The 27,048-nt window shown below is 39.1% G+C and overlaps 1 protein-coding gene across 1 annotated transcript in view; it reads left to right on the top strand.

Moving 5' to 3' along the window:
* ATP8A2 (ATPase phospholipid transporting 8A2) overlaps positions 1–27,048 on the top strand; it is a 608,051-nt gene that overhangs the window by 148,856 nt on the left and 432,147 nt on the right. Inside the window, exons 3-12 of the mRNA XM_059144204.1 lie at positions 2,828–2,927; positions 3,396–3,494; positions 4,484–4,529; positions 5,173–5,213; positions 9,810–9,883; positions 11,927–11,996; positions 13,447–13,574; positions 14,895–15,006; positions 21,285–21,450; positions 26,345–26,472. Coding sequence (XP_059000187.1) covers positions 2,828–2,927; positions 3,396–3,494; positions 4,484–4,529; positions 5,173–5,213; positions 9,810–9,883; positions 11,927–11,996; positions 13,447–13,574; positions 14,895–15,006; positions 21,285–21,450; positions 26,345–26,472 — 964 coding nt within the window. The remainder of the gene's footprint in view (positions 1–2,827; positions 2,928–3,395; positions 3,495–4,483; positions 4,530–5,172; positions 5,214–9,809; positions 9,884–11,926; positions 11,997–13,446; positions 13,575–14,894; positions 15,007–21,284; positions 21,451–26,344; positions 26,473–27,048) is intronic.

The following is a 27,048-nucleotide window of genomic DNA, read 5'->3' as shown; positions in this document are numbered from 1 at the left end:
CTTGGGTGACAGGGAAAGGTAATAATTGGTTGAGACATAAAGAGAAGCTCCTGGCGTGCTTGTCAAGGTTCTATTTCTTGACCTATTAGTTAAATAATATTCACCTGAACTCATTGAGCTTTTGCTTTTTTCTGTATCTCTGTTTCATTATATAATAAAAATGCTGGAGCCCTGTTGAATTGAAAAAAAAAAATGAAACTGGCCCACTCTTTTTACACCACTTACAAAAATTAATTTGATATAGATTAAAGACTAAAACATAAGACCCAAAGCCATGGAACTCCTGGAAGAAAACATAGGGACAACGCTCCTTGACACGAGTTTGGGTGATGACTTTTTGGATGTGACATCTAAAGCAAGAGCAACAAAATATTTATAGCAGCAATGTCCACAATAGCCAAACTATGGAAAGAACCTAGATGTCCATCAACAGATGAATGGATCAAGAAGATGTGGTATATATACACAATGGAATACTATGCAGCCGTCAAAAGAAATGAAATATTGCCATTTGCGACAACATGGATGGAACTAGAGCGTATCATGCTTAGCGAAGTAAGTCAAGTAGAGAAAGACAACTATCATATGATCTCCCTGATATGAGGAAGTGGTGATGCAACATGGGGGCTTAAATGGGTAGGAGAAGAATAAATGAAACAAGATGGGATTGGGAGGGAGACAAACCATAAGTGACTCTTAATCTCAAAAAACAAACTGAGGGTTGCTGGGGGGAGGGTGGTTGGGAGAAGGGGAGTGGGATTATGGACATTGGGGAGGGTATGTGCTTTGGTGAGTGCTGTGAAGTGTGTAAACCTGGTGATTCACAGACCTGTACCCCTGGGGATAAAAATATATGTTTATAAAAAATAAAAAATTAAAAAAAAAAAAGAGCAACAAAATAAAAAGGGAGACTACATCCAACTAAAAAGCTTCTGCACAACAAAAGAAACCACCAAATAAAGTGCAAAGAGAACTTTTGGAATGGGAAAAATATTTGCAAGCCATATATCTGATAGGGGGCTAATATGTAATATATATAAAGAACTCATACAGCTCAATGGCAAAAAAACAATAACCCAATTAAAAAATGGGCAAAATACATGAATAGACATTTATCCAAAGAAGATACATAAAAAACCAACAGGTACACCAACATCACTGGTCATTAGAGAAATGCAAATTAAAACCATAAGGTCCTATCATGTCACACCTGGTTTGGATAGTCATCATCAAAAAGGTAAGAGGTAACAAAAGCTGGCATTGATAGAAAAGGTGGGACTCTAAACTGGTGCAGGCACTATGGGAACAGGTATGGAGTTTCCTCAAAAAAAAAAAAAAAAAAAAAAAAGAACTACCCTATGATTCAGCAGTTCAACTTTTGGGACTATATCCAAAGGAAATAAAAACACTAACTTAAAAGGATATCTCCACCACCATGTTCATAGCAGCAGTGTTTAAACCACCAAGACATGGAAATAGCCCAAGTGTCCACTGATGGATGAAGAGGTTGTGGTATATACATAAAGTGGAATATTACTTAACCATAGAAAATGAAGGAATCCTTCCGTTTGCTACATGGATAGACCTTGAAGGCATGCTAAGTAAATCAGAAAAGAAAGACCTGTTATATGATCTCACACACATGGAGTCTAAAGAAACAAAACAAATCTAAACTCCTAGAAAAAGATAAGACTTGTGATTACCAGAATTTGGGGTGGGGGGAGGAATTAGAGAAGTTGGTGCAAAGGTACAACCTCCAGTTGTAAGATAAATGCATATAAGGAGTGTAATATACAACAAAATGCACTGCTGTATGGTATTTATGAAAGTTCATTTTTTCCCCTTTTTTCTTGTACCCATATGAGAAGATGGATGTTCATGGAACCTGCTGTGGTAACCATTTCACTATGTATGTAAATGAGAACATCCTGCTGTATGCCTGAAGTGATGCAGTGATGTATGTCAATTATTTCTCAATAAAACTGGGAAAAAATTCCAAATAGGCATGAGCAAAGGTGGCCAAATGAAGGGTATGATGAGAATGGAGTTTATTCCACTGTAGTTGAACAAAAAAAACACCCATGGTAGGTATCTAGAGGGACTCATGGACCTGTTATGCACATGCCTGAGACCCAGAACTTCCTTTATGGACTTGACTTGCTCCTCAAATCAGTGGCTTTATATTAAGAATCATCTCATGTCACAAACCCTGGAATAATTTTACTAGCTTGTGTGAATCACTCAATTGGTGTTTGTATCTCACTCTTTATTTCAGTGTTCTTGTTTTTTTTGTGGTATTTTGGGATCTTTGAAATATATCTTCCTTTAGCAAATACTCTTTTTTAAAAAATTATTTATTTAGAGAGAGAAAGGGCAGGAACAGGAAGAGAGAGAGAGGATCTCAAGCACACTCCCTGCTGATCATAGAGCCCCATGCAGAGCTCGATCTCAGTACCCATGGGATCATGACCTGAGCCAAAACCAGAAGTTGGACGTTCAACCAACCGAGCCTCCCAGGTGTCCTGGGGAATACTCTTGATTTGTTTACTGTAGCTCCTAGAAGGCAGGTAAATCTCTCTACTTACACTGTGTGAATAGTAAATACATCTAAGTCAGAGATCAAAGACAAAGATCACATTAGAAGTTTTCTTGTCAGGTGCATCCTTTTACAAAATCTTTATGGGACAGGGCAAGCACAACAATTTTCTTTTCCTAAATTCTGAAGTATTTTATTTTTAAAACCACTTGTAAAGTTCTCACCACTTTCCGTTTTCTCTGTAGATTTTGGATCTGTGGCTGACAGTAGCATTTTTCTTTGTGCTTCTAGTACGGCCAAGTACAGCGTGTTGACGTTTCTACCTCGATTCTTGTATGAGCAGATTAGAAGAGCTGCTAATGCCTTCTTCCTCTTCATTGCCTTACTACAGGTAATGCTTTTTTAAAAGTGATTTAAAAGTCATAACATTAGTTACATGCAAAATGGGATTTTGCTAAAAGGTCACGTAGCTGAAAGTGTCGTCATACTTGAATGTGATTTACCCTCTCATCCAGTCATCGTTTTCAGGCACAGACATGATCCCTGCGTGAAGGTAGACTTCTTCAGATATTGCCCTAAGGATAATGGCAGTTACTAAAAGAGGCACTGAAAAGTGGCCTAGAAGCCATACTTTTAACCCCTTTCAGTCCTAAACAACATAGCAATGTTAGGTAAGATTTTTAAAATATGTAAAACACATAGCTAGTTTTTAAAAGAAGGTAATCCCTTTCGTATAACAGAAATGGAACAGAACTTCCAAAGAGCGAGTGGTGAGTGTCATATTTTCTTTTTTGTGTAGAGGGTTTTGACTTCAAAATTTTAATTTGTCGACTTCCTCTTTTGGTCTCTTGTCTTACAGCAAATTCCAGACGTATCTCCAACAGGAAGATATACCACCCTGGTGCCATTGATCATTATTTTAACAATTGCAGGCATCAAAGAGATTGTGGAAGATTTTGTAAGTCTTTGCTTTCATAGAATAAAAACCTTCTATTGTAAATTATTTGTTGCTCTGTTTTACTTTGTCAAAGATAGGAAATTAATCAATATCTTAACCCGTTTCTCAAGGCTCATCATGGTATTTTTGGGGAAGGAACGCATACACACAGTGTCTTAAATATCTATATAGGGACACAGAAGTACTTTAAACTGTGTTTTCTAATGTTAGCTCTGTAAACCCTCTTTGATTTTATCACTGATGTTCCTATCCATCTTTAGAGCTTGCTAATTCGTGTATCAAAAGGATGGTATTGCTGCCTAGTATAGCAGCATTGGGCTGGCTGTGCCTGAGGTAATTTTATGAATCTTCTCTCTCCTCAGACTTCTCTCGGTGTATCTCCAGGTTCAATGGCTACAGCCATATTCATGCTTTCTCCCCTTTTCTCCATCTGTGGTCTTGCCTCCAGGGTCTTTCTCTTCCTCTTTACCCCTCCCTCCCTCCAGCCCTCCCTCTCTCTCCCTCCCTCCCTCCTTCCCTACCTCTGTGTCTCCTTTACACACTCGCGCACATACACTCATACACATTGTGTACATTTTTCTGGGAATAGGTAAACAAATAAATGGAATACGAATCAGAGGTACTTTGCTCACAAAGTTCTTTACCAGTAGAATGAATTCAGTTGTTGTTGAATTTATCATACAGAATACTTCTTATAGTCTGATCTAAAAGAAACGAGGTGTGAGAAGTCTCATACCCCAGAGTGCTTATTCCTTGTTGGAGCCAAAATGTCGTAGCTGACATTTTGGCTGCATCCACGTTTGGGACATTTGTCTACTGAGTTTAGGGAGTGAGGCCGGGTCACAAACTTCTGAACTGAGTTTCACAGTGTTCGCATTGCTGCTGGTCTGGTTCCTGGAACCCTGTTTCTCTCCTGATCTATTGTTGCTGTTTCACTGATGCATTTGGAACTTTTGAATCTAAGAACTTCCTTTTCTTTCTGGTAACAGAAGCGGCATAAGGCAGACAATGCAGTGAATAAAAAGAAAACAATAGGTAAGACACCAGGCTGAGTCCCTTTTCGTGCTAGAAAGCTTCAGACCCACATTTAAGGCATTTAAAATAAGTAGCTAATGGTATTGAGATAAGTGGAGGGAAATGATCTATGGAATATTGTAAAGAAATAGCAAAATTACAAACCAGTCCAACAAAATATGAGTCCCAGCTCTAAAATTTGAAAGGGATTTGTCTGTTTTAGAAATTTAGAAAAGGTGGTAATTTTCAGGAGCTAGACATACTTTAGGTCTGTAAAAAGTCCAAGCATTCACATCCTTGGTTTATAATTGCTCCCTACTGCTCTATTTTTTGTTGTATTGATTTCTAGGATATTAGGTCTGTATTGTGTATGTGTGTATGTGTGTGTTTAAATCTCATAACAACAGGGTGATATTTTTCTCCTTGGATAAATATGGCTAGTTTTAACTTATATGCATGTATCTCTATATGTGTGTTTATTAATATATGTATAGTATGTGGGTTGGGCTCCATTTTGAGGAGTGATGTGGTATGCCTTTATGTCTAAAGATATGGTATGTTGGAATTAAGTGGAATTTTGAAAGGAACCTCTTAGATTTTATAAAGCTGATTTTATTTCGATTATCACCAATATTAACTGGCACATTGTTTTTTTCCTTTTCAGTGTTAAGAAATGGTATGTGGCATACCATTATGTGGAAAGAGGTAAAAACTATAGGAAACAAATTGAGGGTTGCTGGAGGGGAGGGGGTGGGGGATGGGTAACTGGGTGATGGGCATTCAGGAGGACACGTGCTGTGATGAGCACTGGGTGTGATATACAACTGATAAATTATTGAACACTACATCTGAAACTAATGATGTACTATATTTTGGCTAATTGAATTTAAATAAAACATTTAAAAAATCCTAATTTTAAAGATCTGCCAGAAAGTACTGATTTGGAGACTTATAATTAATTGCTAGTATTGCTTGCAGTAGATAAAATTTGGCTTAAGACATCACTCATCTCTCATGTAAGTTTTATATCGTGGAGTTTCCCATGAGGTTTACTTAGTACTGCTGCCCGTTGACTTGGTGGTTCCCTGCTTTTTCTGGAAAATGCTCACTGTGTCAGTTCATAGTTGTGAAATCTGTTGCTCCTGATGGATACTTCTGAAATATCAAAGCATTTTCTAGTTTCCAACTCCAATCCTTTTCCCTGTTCTTCTCTTCTCAACTAAATCCAGTTTTATTTTGTTTGTTTTTTAAGATTTTTCTAACTTTGGAGAATCTCATTTCTAATGTTTCTGGTGGGAAGAGTTTTGGATTTAAGATTTTACAGTGAAATGTAAACAGAGGTGGAATGGGGGTCGGAGGCCAGTCTGTTTCTATTCTGAGCTTGGTTATCATGATGAGTAGTGACTGCTCTTAACTCAACAGCAGTGAGAAGGGTTTGTCTCCACATTCCTGGAAACATGAGATTGGGAGGTTTGGGGGTGGTGAGGGTTTTTGGTTGTTTATAGTGATGAATAGAAAATGTAGAAAAAATATGCTGTGCCATCTGGGTGTCTTGCATCTGATAAAGTTAGCTTTTTAAGTGGGCCTCTGTTTTACCTGGAACTTCTTAATGGTCATGAGGTGGTTTTTGCAGGGGGCGTGACTCTCATGACCTCAGGACATGAAGCTCATTATTATGATTTCAAGAGAAAACTGCTTTTTAGAAGATCCACTTAACCACAGTTTCTCCTGCTAACCATTTAATAAGCAGGGTTTAAAAATGCTTCTCTGATCTTTTTTCTCCCCGAAATCCCTGTGATACAGTAACACAGCCCTCAGTTTAGTTTGTGTTTTGTTTACCTTATTATAAGAGAGCAATGAAATCTCTCTATATTGTTTCGTGATAACACCTCAACCTTCGTAGTAATCTAGGAGTCCTGTAATGTCAGTACTAATCCACCTCTCTCATTGGAAGTCTGTGGTTCTTGGCCAAGTGGTTGGAAATTCTTGACCTCATAGAGGTTAGAAATGCTCCCAGTGTTATGCGGGTTCAGGGATTCCCACTGCACTTAGGAATAACCTCTGTTTCTCCAAGTGCTTCCTGACACTACTCGCCCTCCCCACCCCCCAGAAAGGTGTGAACAGTAACGGGAGTGAAGAATCATTTGGATTCGAGATGTTTGCACTACTTGAAACAGTAGAGAATGGAGTGATGATCTCTGAATTCTGGATCCAGGAACTGATGGCCTCACAGACCCCTAAAGCTTGTTACCATTTCCTATACACATTCAAAGTTAAAAAAAATCCCAAACCAAATACTTGTTATATGCTTTGCCACAATTATTTTTATTTCAATTAAAATGCTTTTATCTGTCTCGATAGAGCTCTTAGTATGTCCTCAAGGTGGTTTTAGGCACTGGTGATGCAAGTAAGAGTAAAGCATGGCCCCTGCCCTTAGGGAGCAGCCCACCGTGGTTCTCAGCCTTTAGTGGGTGTCCAAGTCGCTTGGCTGGCAGGTCTAACACTGATTGCTGTGCTGGCCATACTCAGAATTTCTGATTGGGGTGTTCCACTGGCCTTGGAATTTGCATTTGTAACAAGTTCCCAGGTGAGGCTGACACTGCTGTCCCCCAAACCACTGGTGTTGTGGGAGTGCCAGGTAGCTGGAGGAATGCAGTGTGGGTGCTGAGCTCTGTGTGGGGCATGCTTCAGGTGCTTCTGAAACATCTGGGAGGGTGGGCAAGTCTAGACCCATCAGTTCAGATGAGCAAATGCTTCTCTCCTGTGATGTTCTGATGTTCTTCTGAAGAATGGATGAGAGATAACTATTTTAGGAGGGAAATTCTGTTCAAGACAAAGGGAACTGAGTGAAAGTCTGAGGAAAGCCAGGCAATGCTGCAGAGTAGCTCAGAACAGGGATGAGAATATGGGAGAAGACAGGCAGTAAGAGGTACCAAGCCCCAGAGCTGTCAGCCAAGGTGCGTGACTATAAGTTTTCCAAAGCAATACAGCGCTCATCTGAAATGCTGAGCTTGCGTTGGCCATCCCCTGAGCTGTAGCAGAATAGAAGGCTGGGAGACAGCTTTTCAGGGCAACTTGATAGCTTTGGTTGACTTTGAGAAGGCCTTTGAGCTTGTTCTGCAAAATTAAGAAGCTTAAGAAATCCTTTGAGGCTAGGGTGGATTCAGGCACGTAGAGGGGCTCTTTCTCACCTTAGAAATTCTCATTTGGGAAACTTCACACAGTCAAGGGACAACCATGCATAAGAACCACAAAATAGAAGACCATTTTCAAACACATTTCCAACCAAGTAGCTTTTCATGTGCATGGAATTTCTTAGTGCTTTGTCACTGGGATATGAATCTTTCTTTAGTTAATTAACTAAGATGGGAGAAAGCCATGATTTCCCTTGTCCTGCCGCTGACTTCAAAGAGAAAAATCCACTGCCTTTTGTTTTTTTTGAAAACACGACCGATTTTCCTTTCTAGGTTTTAACTAATAGCTTCTTCTGATTTTTTTCTATGTAATTAAACTATTCACATAAAATACTTTTTACATTTAGAAACATTTTCAATTTTCATAAGCATTCCTTGCTGTTGTACTGCTGGTTGTTAAAATAGTTCTGTGGCACCTATTTTTTAATATTGCCTTTATTGTGAAATGTGGAATATACTTAAAGGCCTATGACTTTTTTGCCTTTAACTTGATACTAGCTTCAAATTTACAGTGGTTCTGGAATTTAACTTTTAACCCCCCTCTGTACATTGAGCCTGGTTCCTTACTTCCCCACATGCTTCGTAGTGGTTCTATACAAAACTAATAGTTCAAATTCAAAACTAATACTAAGACATGTTTTTAGTAAACTCCCCTTTTTCCTAATAAAGAGTTAAATATAGGCACCTGCCAGTGCCATTCTCTTAGCTTGCAAGATCCAGGAGTCTTTCATGAATATTAGTTTCATAAGTATTTCAGAAGTATTCAGTTTGAAATTCTTGATTTCTAGGAGAATAGTAACATGCATTAGAATAAGAAGTAAGGCATAGTGCCCATTTTGAGTTTTTGAACTTATGTGTGCTGAGAACAGCCTTTGTTCTTATGCTGAGAATCGTGACCTGTCTGACTTTCACACACATAGTGTCCATTGATTGTACTCCTGCTGATAGAAACTAGCACTTAGCATAATGCCTGTTTCAGGCCAGGTGCTTGCATATACATACTTAATCATTGCATCAGCCCTACAGGGTGAGTGTTAATCTTTCTCCATTTTATAAGTGAGGACCCTAGAGCTCACAGAGGTGAAGAACTTCCCCAGATCCCAGGTTAGCGTGTCTGGGAAGTTCAGATCTGAACCTCAGCCTGCCTGGCTTGAAAGCCCATATTCTCCTAGCTGGGTGCTTCTGTGATGTCATGTAAAGGATTTATAAGCCCGTGGGCATGGTGCCTGTGTTCAGTAGATTAAGGCCTTTTACCTTAGCTTGGGATCTTGTGTCTGGCGAGTCTGTTTTCCTACGTGGTCTCTGACTTTGGCTGTGACTCTTTTTCTTGTTGAAGTTCTTGAGGCTATACAAATCTTTGTTTTAAGTGGTATGTTTCCAGGGGACCTTTAGATGCACTGTTTGCAGTGAATTCAGTTATTACCTTGTAATCAGATCACTGGCCAGTTTACTAGGTTTTGAATCTTGGGTCTAACAATCACTGACTGTGTGACTTGATCCAGTTATTTCTCTTTGAGCCTCAGTTTCCCCATTTGTAAAATGGAGAAAATTTATGTGTGTTAACTCATTGATTCTTGTAATAACCCCATGAAATATGTGCTCTCCTCATTTTATATATATGAATGAGAAGACTGATGCACACAGAGTTTCCATAACTTGCTCTGGGTTACTCAGGGCTAGTAAGAAGTCCAGCCCGGGGATCTGAGCCCTGCAATCACGCTGGCTCTGGAGCTGTGCACTTAACCATGCTCCCCTACTGTGTACAGCTGGAGGATTGTCCCAGAGTTCAAGAGTGCGATTGACAAGTGGATGGAATAATTGTAAGAAAATGAGACCTTGATAGTTGTTCTGACTCTTCTCTTCTCTTACTGTCCTTTTCTGTTTTTGTTTTTTTTCTTTTTCATTCATTGTCACTGCAGAAAGGCAATATTACCATTTGTATTGGAAAATTTTTGTTCTGTTCTTGTCAAGGAAAATAATTTGGGTTCTGTCTTAAGCTTTATGGCATAATTATATAGTAATTTTTCCTTCAAATATTTAACCAACTTAAAGACTGTTCGTGCTTTCCTGTCTTTCATGCTTCTCTGTCCTTGTCCTGCTTTTCTAGGTGGCAGTGGGAGACATTGTGAAGGTCGTCAATGGGCAGTACCTCCCAGCAGACATGGCCCTGCTGTCCTCCAGGTCAGGTGTGCGAGTGGGCACATCGTTTCAAATAAACGTGAACAATAAAGCATTAAGTGGTGACTATAGGAATCGCAAGCCAGCCTTTCCCTTCCACCCCCAGAGGCACTAGCCTTTTCTCTTTGGCCTCTTCTTCAGTTACTTGTTATTTTCCTTCTTTTGTTCCTACCTTAATCCTAAATTTCCTTTCACCCATTCATCCCCTTGTATTTCTGTAGAACTCTTTTAGATATATCGATTCATTTTACTTTCGTAGCCGTTCTGGGCTATTCCGCATTCATAGGAGGTGCTCCAGAGCAGTGGAGTGATTCCGTCAGTGACACGCAGACTGTAAGGCTTGAGATCCAGTCTCCTGGTGGGAAGCCAGGAGTCTTCCCCTGGGGCCAGGGCCTCCTTTTCGAGCTGCTCAGAGATCCAGGCCATGTTCACAGCAGAGACATGACCTGGGGTTGTTGTTGCCCCTTATCCATCCACGCTGTGTCCCCTTCCTGCCCGAGTGCATGGCCATGCTCTCCAGGCAGTTCCATGCTGGCCGTGTGTCACTCATCGCTAACTGACATGAATAATGGACGATGCAGTCCTTGTCTTTTCCTTGGCTTGATACATGAAAGTATACGTCAAAGATGGAGTGCTACAATTAGGATATGAATAAACTTCTTTTCTTGCGTTTCAAGTTTAATTCTATGATAAGACTCGAACTTCCTATGTTTATGTGCTGCAGGGAATCCTAGATGCTTGCATTGTTGGCATTTTCTTTGAATGCAGACAGTGTTTGTTTTATTGGATTTGATCATACATTGGATTCTAAGCATTAGCATTGAATTTTCTGCTCAAGATAAAAGGTTTAGAAATGGGATCCCAGGCCCATAGAGAAGAGCACCATATACATAGGGTAGGGCTTGTGTTTGTTCCTATTGATTGGTAACAAGAGAAATAGTGAAATGTGGATCACTTGATGGTTTGGGGTATGCGTTTTTGCCGTAACCTTTGGAAAACATGGTTTTAATATGAGATGGTTTGTCTGAGCTGACATGTTTCTAGGGTGCTCATTACGGTTTGAGTCTGTACATTCTGCTCATTTATAACTGAGTACATTATCCCATTTAATCTTTCCCCAAACCCTTGGTATCCCTGCTTCTTTATGCATGAGAAAACAGAAACAGATGAAACAACTTCTAAGTCCACACAGCCCACAAGGGGTACAGTAGGAGATTTTAACTTAGCCAGTGGGTCGCAGACTCCATTCTTCTGACCCACTCATTGTGAATAGAAATAGGAACACAGTATCTGCCAGGCTTATTGTTTTTTCTTTTTAAGATTTTATTTATTTATTTGAGGGAGAAAGAGAGAACATAAGCAGGAGGAAGGGCAAAGGGAGAGGGAGAAGCAGGATCCCTGCTGACCAGGGATCCTGACATAAGATTCCATCCCAGGGCTCTGGAATCATGACCGGACCTGAAGGCAGACACTTAACCCACTGGGCCTCCCAGGCGCCCCCTGCCATGCTTATTGTTATTCTTCGAGTGTTCTGTCCTTAAAACTGGGTGTTTTGATTAAAAAGTTACCTGTTGACATAGCAAGAGGTACAGGGAAGGAAGGGCTTGCCAAGCCTGTGTCTTGATTGCTGAATTCTGGTTGTGATGCTTTTCCGCAGATGTGTTTGTACTGGCTGTGGCTAGGGTGGGTCTTTTGGTCAGGAGCAGGCCGAGTCTCAGACTTGAGTCATCCAAGCACAGTGGTGGGGGTCTCAGCTGGAACATGTTGTGTTTCCCTTAACCCACCAGTCCTCTTCTCATTCCTCTTCAGTTATCTCTGCTACTTAGGGTAAACCATCCATTATGTGGGGCCCATAAGGGTGGATCATTGGGCAAAAAACTTTGTGTTGGTGTTGAGCCTCAAGGAGGAGTGTCTTTCTGGTCAATTACTACTAGAGTGGTTGAAGGGCCAGTCAGCAGACAGTTTCCACAGTACAGACTTTATGAGCTGTGAATTTGTGGAGGGGATCTCACTAAACTTTGGCTTTTTAAATTTCTCTCTCCGTAGTGAACCTCAGGCAATGTGTTACGTCGAAACAGCTAATCTAGATGGGGAGACGAACCTTAAAATACGTCAGGTAAAGTAATCTTTTATGAATCTGTGTTGTTAATGAGACCCAAATTGCAAATTTGGTCCACTGTACTAGTCAGTGTATTTTCTAGAGAAAAATGCCTTGCTCGAAAGGGTTCTGCCTTAACCCTAATGGAACCCATGGAAAGAACATGGCTTTTATAATGAAGGGAGGCCCTTGAAAGAGACAGCAGGGTTAGAAAAAGTGAGCTTCATTCAAGTATGGGTCATGAAGGGTATCTTGCCTTAATTTATGTCTGAGCTCTATGTCTGTTAGTGTAGGTGGAAAGAGATCCTGTCAACTGAGGTTGAGGTGTGTGGTGGAAAGGGCGTCATCTATATAGAGAGATACAGTAGACAAGCTCTGGGTACCTTACTTTACATGGTAGTTTTAACTGAGAATTTAATTCTAGAAAGTAATATATTAGATACAAAACTTCTATGCCTTAAAGCTGTCCTTACCATATATTTTATTTTAAGATTTTATTTATTTATTTGACGGAGAGAGATCACAAGTAGACAGAGAGGCAGGCAGGGGGTGGGGGAAGCAGGCTCCCCACTGAGCAGAGAGCCCAATATGGGACTTGCTCCCAGGACCCTGAAATCATGACCTGAGCTGAAGGCAGAGGCTTAACCCACTGAGCTACCCAGGCGCCCCCTTACCAAATATTATTACCATATATTTTAATTCTAGAATGAAAAATGGTCTTTACTGTAACAGAAATTTTAAGCATTTGACGCTCAAATTTTCTGTTGCATGAAGTTGAATTTGATTAATTCTGTCCACCTGTCTTTCTTTTCTACCATAGATGTTTGATTTTGGTGAGGTTTTTGTTTTTGTCTTTTGTTTTTAAAGAAGAGTTGCTGAGTACTAGATGTAATACTACTATAACATATTAAAAGAATGCTTTATTCTGTTTTTATGACTTGTATTAAAGGAGAGTTAATGAAGTGTTGTCTGCAAGGGGCTTGAATACGTGGTTCCTTGAACATGGATTTTCCCAGCACGATGGGAGAAATGTCATTTTCATTTATTTATTTATTTATTTATTTGACAGATCACGAGTAGTCAGAGAGGCAGGCAGAGAGAGAGAGAGGAGGAAGCAGGCTACCCACTGAGCAGAGAGCCCTGTGTGGGGCTCTATCCCAGGACCCTGAGACCATGACCTGAGCTGAAGGCAGAGACTTTAACCCACTGAGCCACCCAGGCTCCCCACGATGGGAGAATCTTAACTTTGCACTTTGCTGAATTCTTTGGAAACTTTTGCATTAGGTTGCTATGACACAGTCTGCCTGGAAGTCTATCTTGAGGGGCTGGTAGCTTGATTTGTAAGCCTCCCCATCGACCCTGTTTTAGAAGATCCATTATTTCCTTCTGATTAACAATGGGGATGCTGAATGTTGTCCCCAAACCCGGAAGATTGTATTCAGTTTCCTCTTTTGGTTTAACATTTTAGGGTCTGAGTCACACTGCCGACATGCAAACAAGGGAAGTATTGATGAAGTTATCTGGAACTATAGAATGTGAGGGACCTAACCGTCATCTCTATGACTTCACTGGAAACTTGCACATAGATGGGAAAAGGTATCACTTTTGCTTTTCTTAGTTTTTATTTTATTTTTTTGTTCTTAAGTGGGAGTAAGAATTACTGGAATTGGTAAAATATTAGCTTGTTTTTTTGGCTTCAAAATACTTTAAAACCTTAAGATTTCTTATGTTTAGTTTAGATATGAGAGACTGAGCCTTTCCTAAAGCACAATTTCAGTCAATATAAACCTTCCTTCCCTTAAATTTAAGGAAGGAACTTATTTTTGTCAAGAAAACAGCCCCAGGGTCTGAAATGAGATTAAAGGCACTGGCTGTTTTTCTGTGTGTCTTACCTACCAGGAAGTAAAGGTGGTTTGGGCTGCATAAAATTGTCCAGAAAAGCATAAGAGAAGCATTTTCAGGTGTAGGAGATCTAATCTATTTATTAGAGAAACATCTTTTTTTTTGACTAGCATTCTTCTAAATAGCATTTGTTTTTATAAAGTTGAATGGAAGAAACAGTAATTACTCTTCCTTTGGAATATTCACTGCCCTGTTGTCTATATTCCATTGTCTTTGTCCTCTTGGCATTTGTTTGAGTGTTGGAGAGTCATTTTTGTCATTCTGTTGGGGTGCAGTTCTCCCTTCTACCCATCTTTAATCTGCATGCTCCTTACGGATGCTTCCCATCTTTGTATTTTGAACAGACACAAAGGGCAGGACCTAACCGTGGGAATCAACCCAAAATAACGATGACAGCTGCAACTGCTTTCTTGGTTTTCCTTTAGCATGCAGAGCCATTCAGTAGGCTCACCATGTTGAATTTCTACATTATCACTCAGCCTTTTATTTAACCATTAAGTCATCCTTGACAAATTTTGATATTCTAGATTTAGAGTCTATAAAATAAACTGGGTTTCCTCATGAATAAGCTTCTGGTTATTTTAGCAATTTTCTTTTTGGGTGTGGAGTTTTATACCTGGGTTTTAAGAGAACACAATTCCCTCTAAAATTTTATAAGAAAAATTATATATAAATATATACACACACACATTATATACATATACACACATATATACATACATATGCAGGTATGTATATATATATATATATATATATTTTATTTTTCTCTTGTAGTGATGAATGGATAGGATGAAACATTTTTGTGGGTCTTTTTCTTTTCTTTTCTTTTCTTTTTTTTTTGTAGATGAAGGGAGTGGTAACCTTTATTGCCCCTCTGTCTCAGTGAAATAGTTCAAATCTGACTAAAAGAAACTACTGAATTAATTAATTAATTGTGGGTTTATGTTTAAGGGGGAAAGCTCATGCTCATTTGTCAAACTATCATTAAATATAAATGTTGTTTCTTATTTTTAGCCCTGTTCCCCTTGGGCCTGACCAGATCTTATTAAGAGGTACACAGCTTAGAAATACTCAGTGGGTCTTTGGCATAGTTGTTTATACTGGACACGACACCAAACTCATGCAGGTAAAACATTTCTATGCTGAAAAACAATGCTGATTTCAGTCTTTGCTTTTTCTGTCCATTTTTATGAAGTAGAGAGTGCAAATGCAGATGTTGCATTTACGGGGCTCAAATTTGTCTGTGAACCTAAATTTAGAAAGGAAGTACATTTTATTTCTTGTTCCTTGGGTACTTTTTTTGGGATTTCCATTATTCTATCAGATATTTGTTACCTCTTACTTGAAATACCAATGGTCTTTGTTTTTACTGGATTTAGGGGAACAGTTCTAACTGTCAGTTCTAACTTCATTTTATCTTCTGGACTTAAGCAGAGATTCATTCTCACTTCCTTTTATCTCTACTTCTCTTCCTCACCCCACAAATTAGGATTTAATAGTAAATTGTCCTTTTAATTGAATCCTTGGCAATTTAAATTCAGTTATTTTTGTACTAATATTTATTCTTCATACACCAAAAAATTAAGTTAAAGTGATTTTTCTCTTCCTCCCTGTTAATGATTTTCAAAATATATGTGAATTTACAGCTGCCCACATTTGTATTATGATGTATTTGGCCAGAAAGCTTTTGAAATTCTGTATAAATCAGTGTCCCAATGTGTCATTTCTTCTATTTCTTTGATATCTTTTGGATCTTATTTTGCTAATGGTTGCTGTTCATGACAATCAGTTTTTCAGCTTGTCTGCTCTTTTGTATCACTCCCAAAGCATGTGTTTGACTGTATTTCTTAGTTCAAAACTATTTAGTGACCACCATGCACCAATTCTTGAAGTAGGCCATGTGGACACAATAGTGAAATGCCAAGCTCATCCTCTGGAAGCCGCACAGACTAAGGAGTAAGATGGAGTTACTGGATAGAATGTGAATAGCTGCAGTATGTGTCATTACAAAGGGCCTTGGGTGTCTACAGAAAGGCCAGGCAACCCAGGATTAGAGCCATTGGTTGACTAGATACAAGACACCCATTTTTGTTGGGGAGAGTTGGGGGGCGGGGCTCTTGTGTTGGTCTACTGTTTGAGGTCAGGTGTTGGAGGAGGAGAGTGTTAAATGTTGATTAGAACAGATGAGGTGATAGACTCCCATGTCTACCCCAGCTGGGAGATACAATGGAGATGGGGTGGCAGGGAGTGGGGGAGATGATGAACATAAGAAGGCTTCAGAGGCTCAACCGGCTGATCAGTGTGTAGGGCACTTGTCTTGGAGTTTCTGGGGTGGAGAGACCAGGGAGTGAGCCATAGGAGTAGGGAGCTAATGGTAAAGCTGTGGGAGGCCATTTGAGGACTGAGAGATAATACTTCTGGTGTTCCATGCTCTGATTTTTAAAGACATGATAATGGCAGGGCTGGGGCCAAGATGGATATCATAAGCCAACCACTCACCTTTTTAGAGAGTGAGGGACATGGCTGAGAGGTTAGTGGATTTGTTGAGCAAGAGGCAGAAGGCAATGTAGCCAAATGGCATGAGTTTCCCGAGTGAGTGTTTTAACGTGGCATTAGAAGCAGAAAGCGTCAGAGAAGTACTGTTGGCTTCAGATTCCAAGGCATGTGAGTCTTCACTGGAGCACTCTGCTTGAGGGGATTCAGGGAAGGATAACCTCAGCTGGGTAAGAAAAGCTCCCAAAAGAGGATGAGGACATGGAGAAGTTTTGGTCCTGGGACGATAGGGTGTGTTGGAATGGCTGCAGGGGGTGTGTGCTGAGGATGGGAGATCCATGGTGGCTGAGAGAACAAATTTTGGTGAATGCTGAGGACCTCTTGGATGGATCAAGATTATTCAGTGTGTCTGAGATGCGTTTCATCTGTCCTTCCTGCTAGGTCCTCACTGGTTCAGAACTGACTAGCAAGTTCAAAGTTTGTTGGTTCTAAGCAGCCTGTATGTGAAGACTTTACCTTGATGAATGGTTTAGTGCTCTACCACCTATTAAGTACCTCTGACTTCCTAGCCCAGTCCCGGCAGCCCCACCCAACACTTGGAGCTCTACTAACTGCAGATCATCTGCTTTTATGATGAAGAGACAGAGATGACAAAGACTTCAGGAAGCTCAAATTTAGGTGGGGTGCCAACACCTGTTTTTAGATTGTGCATATTACAAATTTAACCACTCCCCAAGATTCCTGGTATACCATTTGGTTTTTTCAGGGTGACATTGGTAGTGCAGCTTTGTAGCTAAGGTGTAAGAGGTAATCAAGTTATATCCCAAAATGATCCCATCATCTTTTCAGTTAGCAGAGTGTGCACAAAGCTGCCTCATGACGTTTGCTCTTGTGAGTGAGATAGGCACTTCTCCTTGCACCTACGTGTGATAGGCCTGTGCAAGGCTTATTATGTGTTGACTATTCTAGTACAGAATGATGGAAAGACCCAGAAACATCTGCACTAGACTTGCTGTGCCTTTAGGACTGAAACAACAAGTAAAAATAATGAGCTTTCAAGAGGAATGTAATAGAACACTTATAGCTGGAAGTCATCTTGTTTGTGAAATAACATTTTTTGTCTGGGCTTGTGCTGCTTGACCACAGAGGGGAAGCACGATTGCCTTAGGGTTCTTCTACTTTTTTGTTTATTCTATAAACTCATACCTCAGTGTCTTCCCTTCAGAGTTACCTTGTTTCAAGTTCAGTATAGTTACATGCAGAAATATTTTCAATATTATTGTTTCTATCAGTTGAAGGGGAAAGAGGTATCATCACTTTAATTACAGCAAATACTTAGTGCCAACATGCATTAATTCTAAGCGATTTGCGTGTATTAACTCATTTATTCCTCATAATGGCCCTATGAGGAAGATACTATTATTGTGCCCATTTTCTATATGAGGACAATGAGACCCAGTGTCTAAGTAGTTACCGAAGTTACACACCCACTCAGAAAGAGAGAGATTTAGGATTCAAACCTAGGCAGTTTGGCTCCTGAGTCCATGTTCTCACTAGTTACTCTATGGACTACTTTCTTAGGAAGGCAGAAAGTGTTTAAATTCAGGTCAATTATAAATGTTTTCAAACTCTGACATTTTGGTTTTTATTTGTAACTACTATAAGTAAAATTTTTATTAAATACATTTATTAGCACTAGTTTCCTAGTTTTTTTCTTTCTTTTTTTTTTTTTTGTAATAGCAAAACATTCTAAGAAAACTAAGTGACTAATAGAGATGGTTCTGGAATTATATATAGCCACTTAATTCAAGTTTTTATTATTTTTATCACTATTTAAATTTTGTTGAATTAACAAACAATAAACATAACTTTTTTGCTATACAATTCTGTTTTAACATGTGTATAGATTCACATAATCTTTAACATCTTCATGAAAGATGTTAATTGAAAGATGCTTATTTCTATCAAGAATTCCATTACTCAAAAGCAGCAGTATTTTCTAAGAATTTTATGGAAGAATTTAAAATGCTAGTCAGAATTTAACATTAAAAGCTCCTCATTGAAAGTTGAAATGTTAGAGAGGAGAAGGGAGTTGAGGGAAATTGGAAGGGGAGGTGAACAATGAGAGACTATGGACTCTGAAAAAGAATCTGAGGGGTTTGAAGTGGCGGGGGGTGGGTAGGAGGTTGGGGGAACCAGGTGGTGGGTATTAGAGAGGGCACAGATTGCATGGAGCACTGGATGTGGTGCAAAAACAATGAATACTGTTACGCTGAAAATAAATCAAAAAAATTAAAAAAAAAAAAAGAAAGTTGAAATGTTCAGGGAATGGGAGTGAGTAGGTAGAGCTTGACTTTCCACAAAATGTGTGTGATGTTTTGGGCACTTATATTGGATGAAAGATAATTTTTCCTAACCCTGTTGACTGCCATGACTGAACCACTGGAAAAGATCAGAAGCTAGTGAACTATCAGAGTCCTAGAAATGATGCTTGTTGTAAATTTTTTTTCTCCCTGTACTCCAGTGAATGTTTGTTAAAAATAATAAGATTCAGGAATTTTAAAAAGATTGAGGTAGACAGTCTTGGAACTAGTCCGTTGGCTTCTTCTGTAAGACCTGAGGTGGTACGTTTTCCCTAGCAACCTGAGGATGGGATTTGATCTATGGGTCAGCCGTCACTGATAGATTTCCATTTAGAAATTTAAAGGACTTTTTTTTTTAATCTGTAAAGGACAAATAATTCAGAGACCTGAAGTGAAAGGAAGAAAAGAGAATATAAAGAAAGATGTTGCTGTAGTTCTTAAATACTGAAACATTTCAAAACTGCCAATAAACTGAGTTCCCCCCTCTCCACCCCTGCAGAAAACCAGGCCATGATCGTAGTATTTGTGTGATGTTGTTGTATGAGCTTCTCTAGGGAATTTAGGGATGAATTGCTCTCTGTTTTCATTTGATTTTATTTTTATGTTGGGGCTTTATTCATATTCTTATTTTTGGAGACCTTTTCATCCTAGCTCCTTTAATGATCAGATGAGATGAGAATAGCGAAGAATGCTGACTGAAGTTTTGCACAAGGCACCATTTTTATGGCCATATAATGCCTTTCAACTTTCAGATCACTTGATTTTTGTAAACAGATGTTGCTAGTAGAGAGACCAAGCTTGTGACTCCTGGAGAGAGACCTGTAGACTAACTAATGCTCCTGTGTCCATCTGCCCCTATCTACTTTCTGGCTTCTGATCTAATCCAGGCTCTGCTCACCTCCAGGAATGGATTATTACCATCTTCTGGGTTACTGTATTAGTTTCCTACTGCCATAACAAATTGCACAAATTTAGTAGCTTAAAATAACACAAAGTTATCATGTTAAAGTTCTGTAGGTCAGAAGTCTGATACGGTCCTGTCTATGTCATGATGCCTGCAGGGCAGCATTCCTTTCTGGAAACTTCAAGGAGGTTCTAGAGGAGAATCTGTTCCTTGCCTTTTCCAGCTTCTAGCACTGCCCAAATTTCTTGACTTGTGACCCCCTTTTCCATTGTCAAAGCTGGCAGTGTTGCATTTCTTGGGCTATTCTTGTGTGGTCACATTTCTCTCTGACTGTAGCCAGGAAAGGATCTCTTCATTTTCTGTTTTTAAGGGCCCATGTGGTTAAATTGGACCTACTTGCATAATCCAAGAAAATTTCCTCAAGTCAAATCCTTAATTTTTTTAAATTTAAGTTTTTTTTTTTTTTTTAAATAAGTGAGAGAAAGTTTGGTTGGGGGGCAGGAAGCAGAGGGAGAGGGACAAGCAAACCCCATGCTGAGCATGGAGCCTGGCATAGGGTTTGATCCTGGGATGCTGAGATCATGACCGGAGCCAAAAACCAAGAGTCAGACCCTCAACTGACTGAGCTATCCAGGTGCCCCAGTCATATTCTTAATTTAATCACATAGGCAAAACCCCATTTATCATATAAAATAATGTATGTACAGGCAGGGTCCAGGTATCAGAGCATGGATGTCATTGGCGAAGCCATTATTTTTCCAGCCACAATTACAGTCAGAACATTTTTAGTAAATTAGCTTCAAGTGCATAATTGTCTAGTATAAATAGTTCTATTGACTTTTCTAGTACTGAAAGTTCCAAAATTTTCACCTATGTGTAAGAGTCCTTGAATCTGACTTTAACGAATCTTTCTGAACTCACTTGCCAACACTGGCTTCTGTTTGAGCTGGGATGGTTTCCCGACCTGCAGTGAGAAGTCAGATCATGCATGTTTATAGATGGCTAGGCTGTTTTCCACTTTTGTTTTACTTTCCTGTCTACATTCTGTTTATGACTCAAGACTGCATTCAGATTTCTCACGGCCACTAGAGCTTTCCTGACTTTCCTGCTTGTTTCTTGTTCAGTTTTCCAAATGAACTCTGTCCATTCATTTATTTTGACACCTATTGATGTCAACACCTATTTTGCATTTTGGATGTGTATGTGTCTGTGTATGTCTTTTTTTCCTCAATTTTCAGGGGAAAATAAATACTTCAAAAATAGTTCTTTGTGTATTAATTATAGAGCTCTATTATTTGAAGATTCAGTCTAGATTTTTATGGTACAGAATCTTTAAGTTTCTCTTAAATTAATGACCTCCTGATTTCTTTTAAACTGATTTTAAGTGATTTAGAACTTTTTTCTAAGATTGCAAAAGTAGCTAATTTTATATTAAAATGTAATCATGAGGAGTCAAAATGTGTTCTTTATTTGAAACTAGCTGTTGATTCAGGAGAATGGCACACGTATTACTTTAATTGGTTATTTGGCAAAAATACAGTCTTTTTATTTATTAAATTTAGTTAACTTACCTCCTTTTCTCCCCACTCCTTAACCCCGTGCCTGTTCTGTGACTCTTATTCATTTTTCAATGCTGTTGTACAGAATTCCACAAAAGCACCTCTCAAAAGATCAAATGTTGAGAAAGTGACTAATGTGCAGATCCTGGTGTTGTTTGGCATCCTCTTGGTCATGGCCTTGGTGAGCTCGGTGGGGGCCCTGTACTGGAATGGGTCCCAAGGTGGAAAGAACTGGTACATCAAGAAGATGGGTAAGTGTCAGGAGGGAGTGCTTGTTGAAGTAGAATGAAACTACTTTGGAAAACCCTTCCAAGTGCGGTTTATGTGTGGTGTCCATGCCATCCTTCATTCTTTTGGCTACTCTATAAAAGGTCAACCTTCTTGAAAGATTAGGAGTCATGTGATGAAATGAATATGGACACAAGTGGGGATTGTTTTATATTCAAATGATTGTATTTGTAACTCTTTTTTGAGTTATTTTCTTAATAGTTGCTCTAGGAATTATAATAAATCTCTTAGAGAATCAGCATTTGGTTCAGATTAATACTGACTTAATTCCAGTAAAATACAGAAATTTTACTCCAGTTTGGATTCATTTCTTGCCCTGCCTTGTGCTATTATCATATATATTAAATCTGTGTTATTGACCCAACAATCCAGTGTTATAATTGTTACTTTATATTATCCAATGTTGATTAAACAAAAAGAAAATAAATGTACTTATAGAGTTATTTTACATGAATCTACTTATTCACTATTTCTAGTGCACTTCATTTCTTCCTGTAGATTTAATTACCAGCTTGTGTTATTTCTTTGCTTCTTGTAGCTTTATCTTCTCATTCCTTTGTGCTGGCATATATATTATATCTGTGTATAAGTCCCATGATACCCTTTTATAATCATTTTTGCTGTGCTTCTTTAAGTCCAAAAGAAAGGATAAAAATATGTAATTGTCATTTGTAAGTACCTGTGTTATTACATTTACTGATACCCTTTATGTTTAATTCCTGTTTGATATCATTTCCTTTCATCCTGGAGAATTTGTTAGTATTTCTGAATGTAAGGTAGATTGGATAGCAACAAATTCTGTGTTTTTTATCTTGAAATATATTAATTTCTCCTTTGTTTCTGAAGCACAGTTTTGAAGATACAGGATTCTTGTAGAGTTCTTGCTTAATGTTCTTTTCCTTTCAGTACTTTGCCTATGTTATCCTACTCCCCTCTGGCCTCCATTGTACTGATGGGGAGTCAGCTGTTAATCTTACCTTTTCTCTTAGGTGTGAACCATTTTCTGTTGTTGCTTTCAGAATTGTCCTTGGTTTTCAATAACTTTGAGTTTACTTTGTTTGGGAGTTGTTGAGCTTTGTGGATGTATACAGTAATATATTTCATCAAATTTGGGAAGTTTTCAGCTATCATTTATTCAGATACTGTTTCTGCCACATCTTCACTCCTTTCTCTTTCTGATAATTCCATTATGTGCATGTTGGTCCACATGATGTGACTTTAGGCTCTGTTAATTTTTCCTTGTTCTGTTTTCTTTCTGTTCTTGAGATTGGGCAATCTCTATTGATCTGTATTGAGATTAGTCTGTTTCTCTCTTCTCCTAGCTCACATCTACTCTTCAACTCCACTGGCAATTTTTTTCATTTCAGTTATCATACTTTTCAGTTTAAGGATTTCCACTTGGGTTCTCTATTTTATCTCAATGTTCTCTGATCAAATAGTTATTGTCATACTTTCTTTTAATTCTTTTAACAGTTTCTTTTAGTTCTTTAAATATACTTCTAACAGCTCTTTGAAGTTTTTAGTCCATCATTTGGGTCCCCCTCAAAGGCAGTTTCTATTGCTTTATTCCTTTTTCTTTATATGTTTCATATTTTTGTTGTTGTTGTTGAAAATGGGCGCTTTAGGTAATATGCTGTGGCAATTCTGGATTCTGTTTCCTCTTCGTCCTGGGGCTTGTTGCTGTTTTTTTCTTTTTTCTTTTTTTGATTTTTGTTTTTTTTAATCTGTTTGCTGATTTGCCTGGAAAAATTCTGTGAAGTCTGTTTTCTCCTGCAGTATACAGCCTCTGCTGTTACTGCTCAGCTTTAGTCCCATGTTTTGAGTTTTTAATGATTTAAAAATATATAGTTTAATGTATATAGTGGTTTTTGTATGTTCACAGATTGTGGACATTTACCCCTTACCTAACTTTAGAACATTTTTCATCACCACAGAAAGAAACCCAATCTTATTTAGCAATCACTCGTCTCCTTGTTTTTATTTTTAAGCCTGGATTCCTAGGGGTCAGTATAGTTTAGAGGGTTAGCCAGTGATAAGTCAGAGGTTCTTTGACCTCTGGCATGTGGAATGCCTTCAGTGTTGGGAATTTAAAGTCCGCAACATTCAGTCAGGGTCTAGTAGCTTGCAAGTACCCTCTCTGGTCCCTCCTGAGCAGATGCAGCCTTATGTTTGGACATGACCTTCTGGCCACCAGGATTCAGTGTGATCTTACCAAGGTTTCTTAGGCCATTCCTCCCATAGGTATCCCTGTTTAATTTCTGGCTAGTCTTCTGGGGTTTTTTTCCCCCTATGAGCATTGTGAGATATTTGTCTTCCTTAATTATTAGCCACTGGGATCTCTATTGTTTTTGACAGTGCCCTCGGCATGGCTTTTTTCATGCTGTGTTCCAAATAATGTCATCTTCCTCAGGCTGTTCCTGTCCTGACAACCTGCCTTACTCTTGAGTACCAGCCTGCCTCATCCTGGGATAGAATTTCTGCAATATGGAGCTGGGGGTACAGGGGGTTGGATGTGAGCTCAACCACCCACCCAGAACAGAATTTAAGCATCATGGCTCAAGGGGAAAGGAGAGGGAAATAGCTTCTGACTTAAATGCCAAAGGTTTCCACTCAGATTAAATAGATTTTTTTTGAATACATGCTTTTGAATTTTTTGCATGTGCTGTGATCAATTTCTAAGCACTTTAAATGCTTGCTTTTGATAATTCTGTTCAATTTTATTGCTCCCTTTTTTGGAGAGATCTGTCAATCTCCTTACACAGCAATTCCAGAAAATAAAATTTAATGACAAAACACTTCAAAAAATTTTGAATTTTAAAACCTTGGAATCTTTGCTTGAAGTTTTTGTTATTCTTTTCTTTAAATATATTTTGGTTGAACTGATCAAAACATTTTTTTCCTTTTCTAATTATCTTGTGCAGAAAAAAATCGAACACTTTTAAATGCCCAGGAGAACTATTGTTGCCACTTTACAAATATGACTGGAACTCAAGTTGTAGGTTGGATCAAAACTCTTGATTTTGGTTCTTAAAATTTGGATTTGGACCACGTTATATGTTTAGCTTCCAATATAAAGACTGATACTTTGTGTACATATATATTTTCAAAATGTCACGATCTGGGTAAATAAACAGCATTGACACAATCTTGGTATACAGACTTTGTGGAAGCTGGCATTTAAATTGCCTAATATCAAACTCCAGTACTAGCTGCATGATTTACGGTGGAAGAACAGTCTTTGTGTCCCACCCATAATACTGTCTTTTGTTTTCTTATGGAAAAGTTGGAGTAGCTCTGTTAAAGCCGTCAGACTTCACATTGACATCATCACTGTTGGCGCTTTGACTTACTTCAGTTTCTATCAAATTCTGTTCTTGCTCATCTCCACTTGATTGTTTTTGTTTATCTGAATGAACTTCTATACATAGGTTCTTCCCTGAATATGCTCTGCTTATTGATAATAGATATGACCATTCAAAGCTGTTTTTGGCCTGGATTCAAACCTGACATCTTAAATTTCTTAATACATAATTCTAATTGACAGATATTTATTCTTAAGCAGATTATACCTCAGGAACATTTGTTAACTATTGGTACTTGGAGATGCTATTTAGCAACTATTTAATTCAAAAGAAAGGAACTGGGAAAAAAAAAAAAAAAGAAGAAGGTTGCAAAGTAACATGTCAGAAAGAAAAGCAATGAGCAGGAAAAACAGAAGTCTTGGTAGGTGAGAAGAAAATGAAGGGATGGTAGGAAGGTGAAACTACTGACCAGCTCTAGCCACTCCCTTTACCACCCCTTATCCTGCCGTCACAGCTCTCCACGAGAACTCGCACGCTGAGGCAAACCACAACCATGTGACTAATTTCCTGGGGGAAAAACTCAACTGTGGTTTGAAGTCCTTACAAGTTACTAATCTCCAATCCCAGCCTTTTGTTGTCTTAAAATACCAGTTCCCCTCAAGAGGCATCTTTAATACCAGTCAAACCGTTAGCCTGCTGCAACAGCCCTCCCTCACCTCTTGCCAAGTTAAGCTCTTACTACTCTTTCCTTCAACCAGGGTGTCATGGTCATCAGGAGAAGAACTTTTGTCTTTTGATACAGACCTTGTACCTCTTCTCTCTCCTGGTTCCTCTTCCTGTCTAAGCTGACCCTACCTCTGCTTTGGAGTCTGTCCCCTAGGGGTCTTGATCCATCATTAGGGGTCCCCTTCTGTTAAGATTTTCTTCTGTTATCTTCAATAAATAGCTCCAGCCTTCCAGCTTCCCTCTCTTTGCCTGCTACCATTGACACCTTCATGCATCTTACAAACTCTTTGGCATATCCCAGATGGGCTCTTACCTTAGTAAGGTTGTGCATATCCCTTACAGTCGTTTGACATGCCTATCTTCTCTTCTGCATCCTTTTTAGTTAGCTGTCTTCTCTCTTTCTGGCAAAACTTGAGTAAAGCCTCTCTTCTTCTGATGACCTTTGGTGACCATGCCTTCCCATAAAAATAAACCTTTCTTCCTGGTTTCAGCAATGCCCTATGACCTCCTTCTCTGTAGATGTAAGCTGCTGCATGCTCAGGAAGGGGCATGCTTGCTCCTGTCACTCCTGCTCGCTGCCCTCCCCTACAGCCTCCTGCTAGAAGCCAGCCCCTTATTAGAAGAGATTTGGTTTAATAGTCTTTGTTTTCACTGTTCATGCCACATAGTAAGTGCTCAAGAACTGTTTTAACTCAAATCTCTAAATTCATGCATATGTCAGTAGATTTTTTTGGTGAACTCCTTTTAGAAAAAGTCCACAATAATAGTGTAAAAGGAAACTGACGGAGGCAAACTAAAGTGATAAAGGTACTCTGGTTTTCGTCCACAGACACAACCTCGGATAATTTCGGATATAACTTGTTGACATTCATCATCTTGTACAATAATCTTATTCCCATCAGTCTGTTGGTGACCCTTGAGGTTGTGAAATACACTCAAGCCCTTTTTATAAACTGGGTGAGTATCACAGCAGAGCCCAAAACTGAGCTGCTGGAGCAATGTCAGCCACTATTTTCTCTCTCTCAGAGCATCAGTCCTTCACCTGAGCCCCCAGAAAAGGACAAAAATACTTCATTTAGGATTGGGTCTGGGGCTTAAACTGGCCAGAGAACTGGCAAGGCTGTCCCTGAGCTGCTGATGGCAAAGAATGATTACCTGACACCTCAGCTTCTTGTCTATGAAACAGGAGGACATTGGTGCTTATTTATTCAAAGGGTTCTTATGAGGATTAAGTGAGATCATCGAGGCAGAGTGCTTAGCAGGTGCATGCCTTCTGGTGAGTGGGCACAAAATGGCTGCAAATGCCACTCCTGCCTTTACAGTCTCATTAGTGCTGCATGAAAGGTCTCACAGGTGTGTCTAGTTCAGTGTGCATTACATGTCAAAGGTCATGGGGGCCCTAACCTTGGAATCTGTCGCAAGAGTGGAGGTGGAATTTTAAAAAAGAAACTGCCATACCATGAAGCACTGGACTTCAGGAGCCCATATTTGTAGACAGGGCTCTTTCATGTGCATTTTTATTTGGTCTTTGCA

The sequence above is a fragment of the Mustela lutreola genome, chromosome 13, assembly GCF_030435805.1.
Source record: "Mustela lutreola isolate mMusLut2 chromosome 13, mMusLut2.pri, whole genome shotgun sequence".
NCBI lineage: Eukaryota > Metazoa > Chordata > Mammalia > Carnivora > Mustelidae > Mustela > Mustela lutreola.
This window is presented reverse-complemented; position numbering and strand designations above follow the sequence as displayed.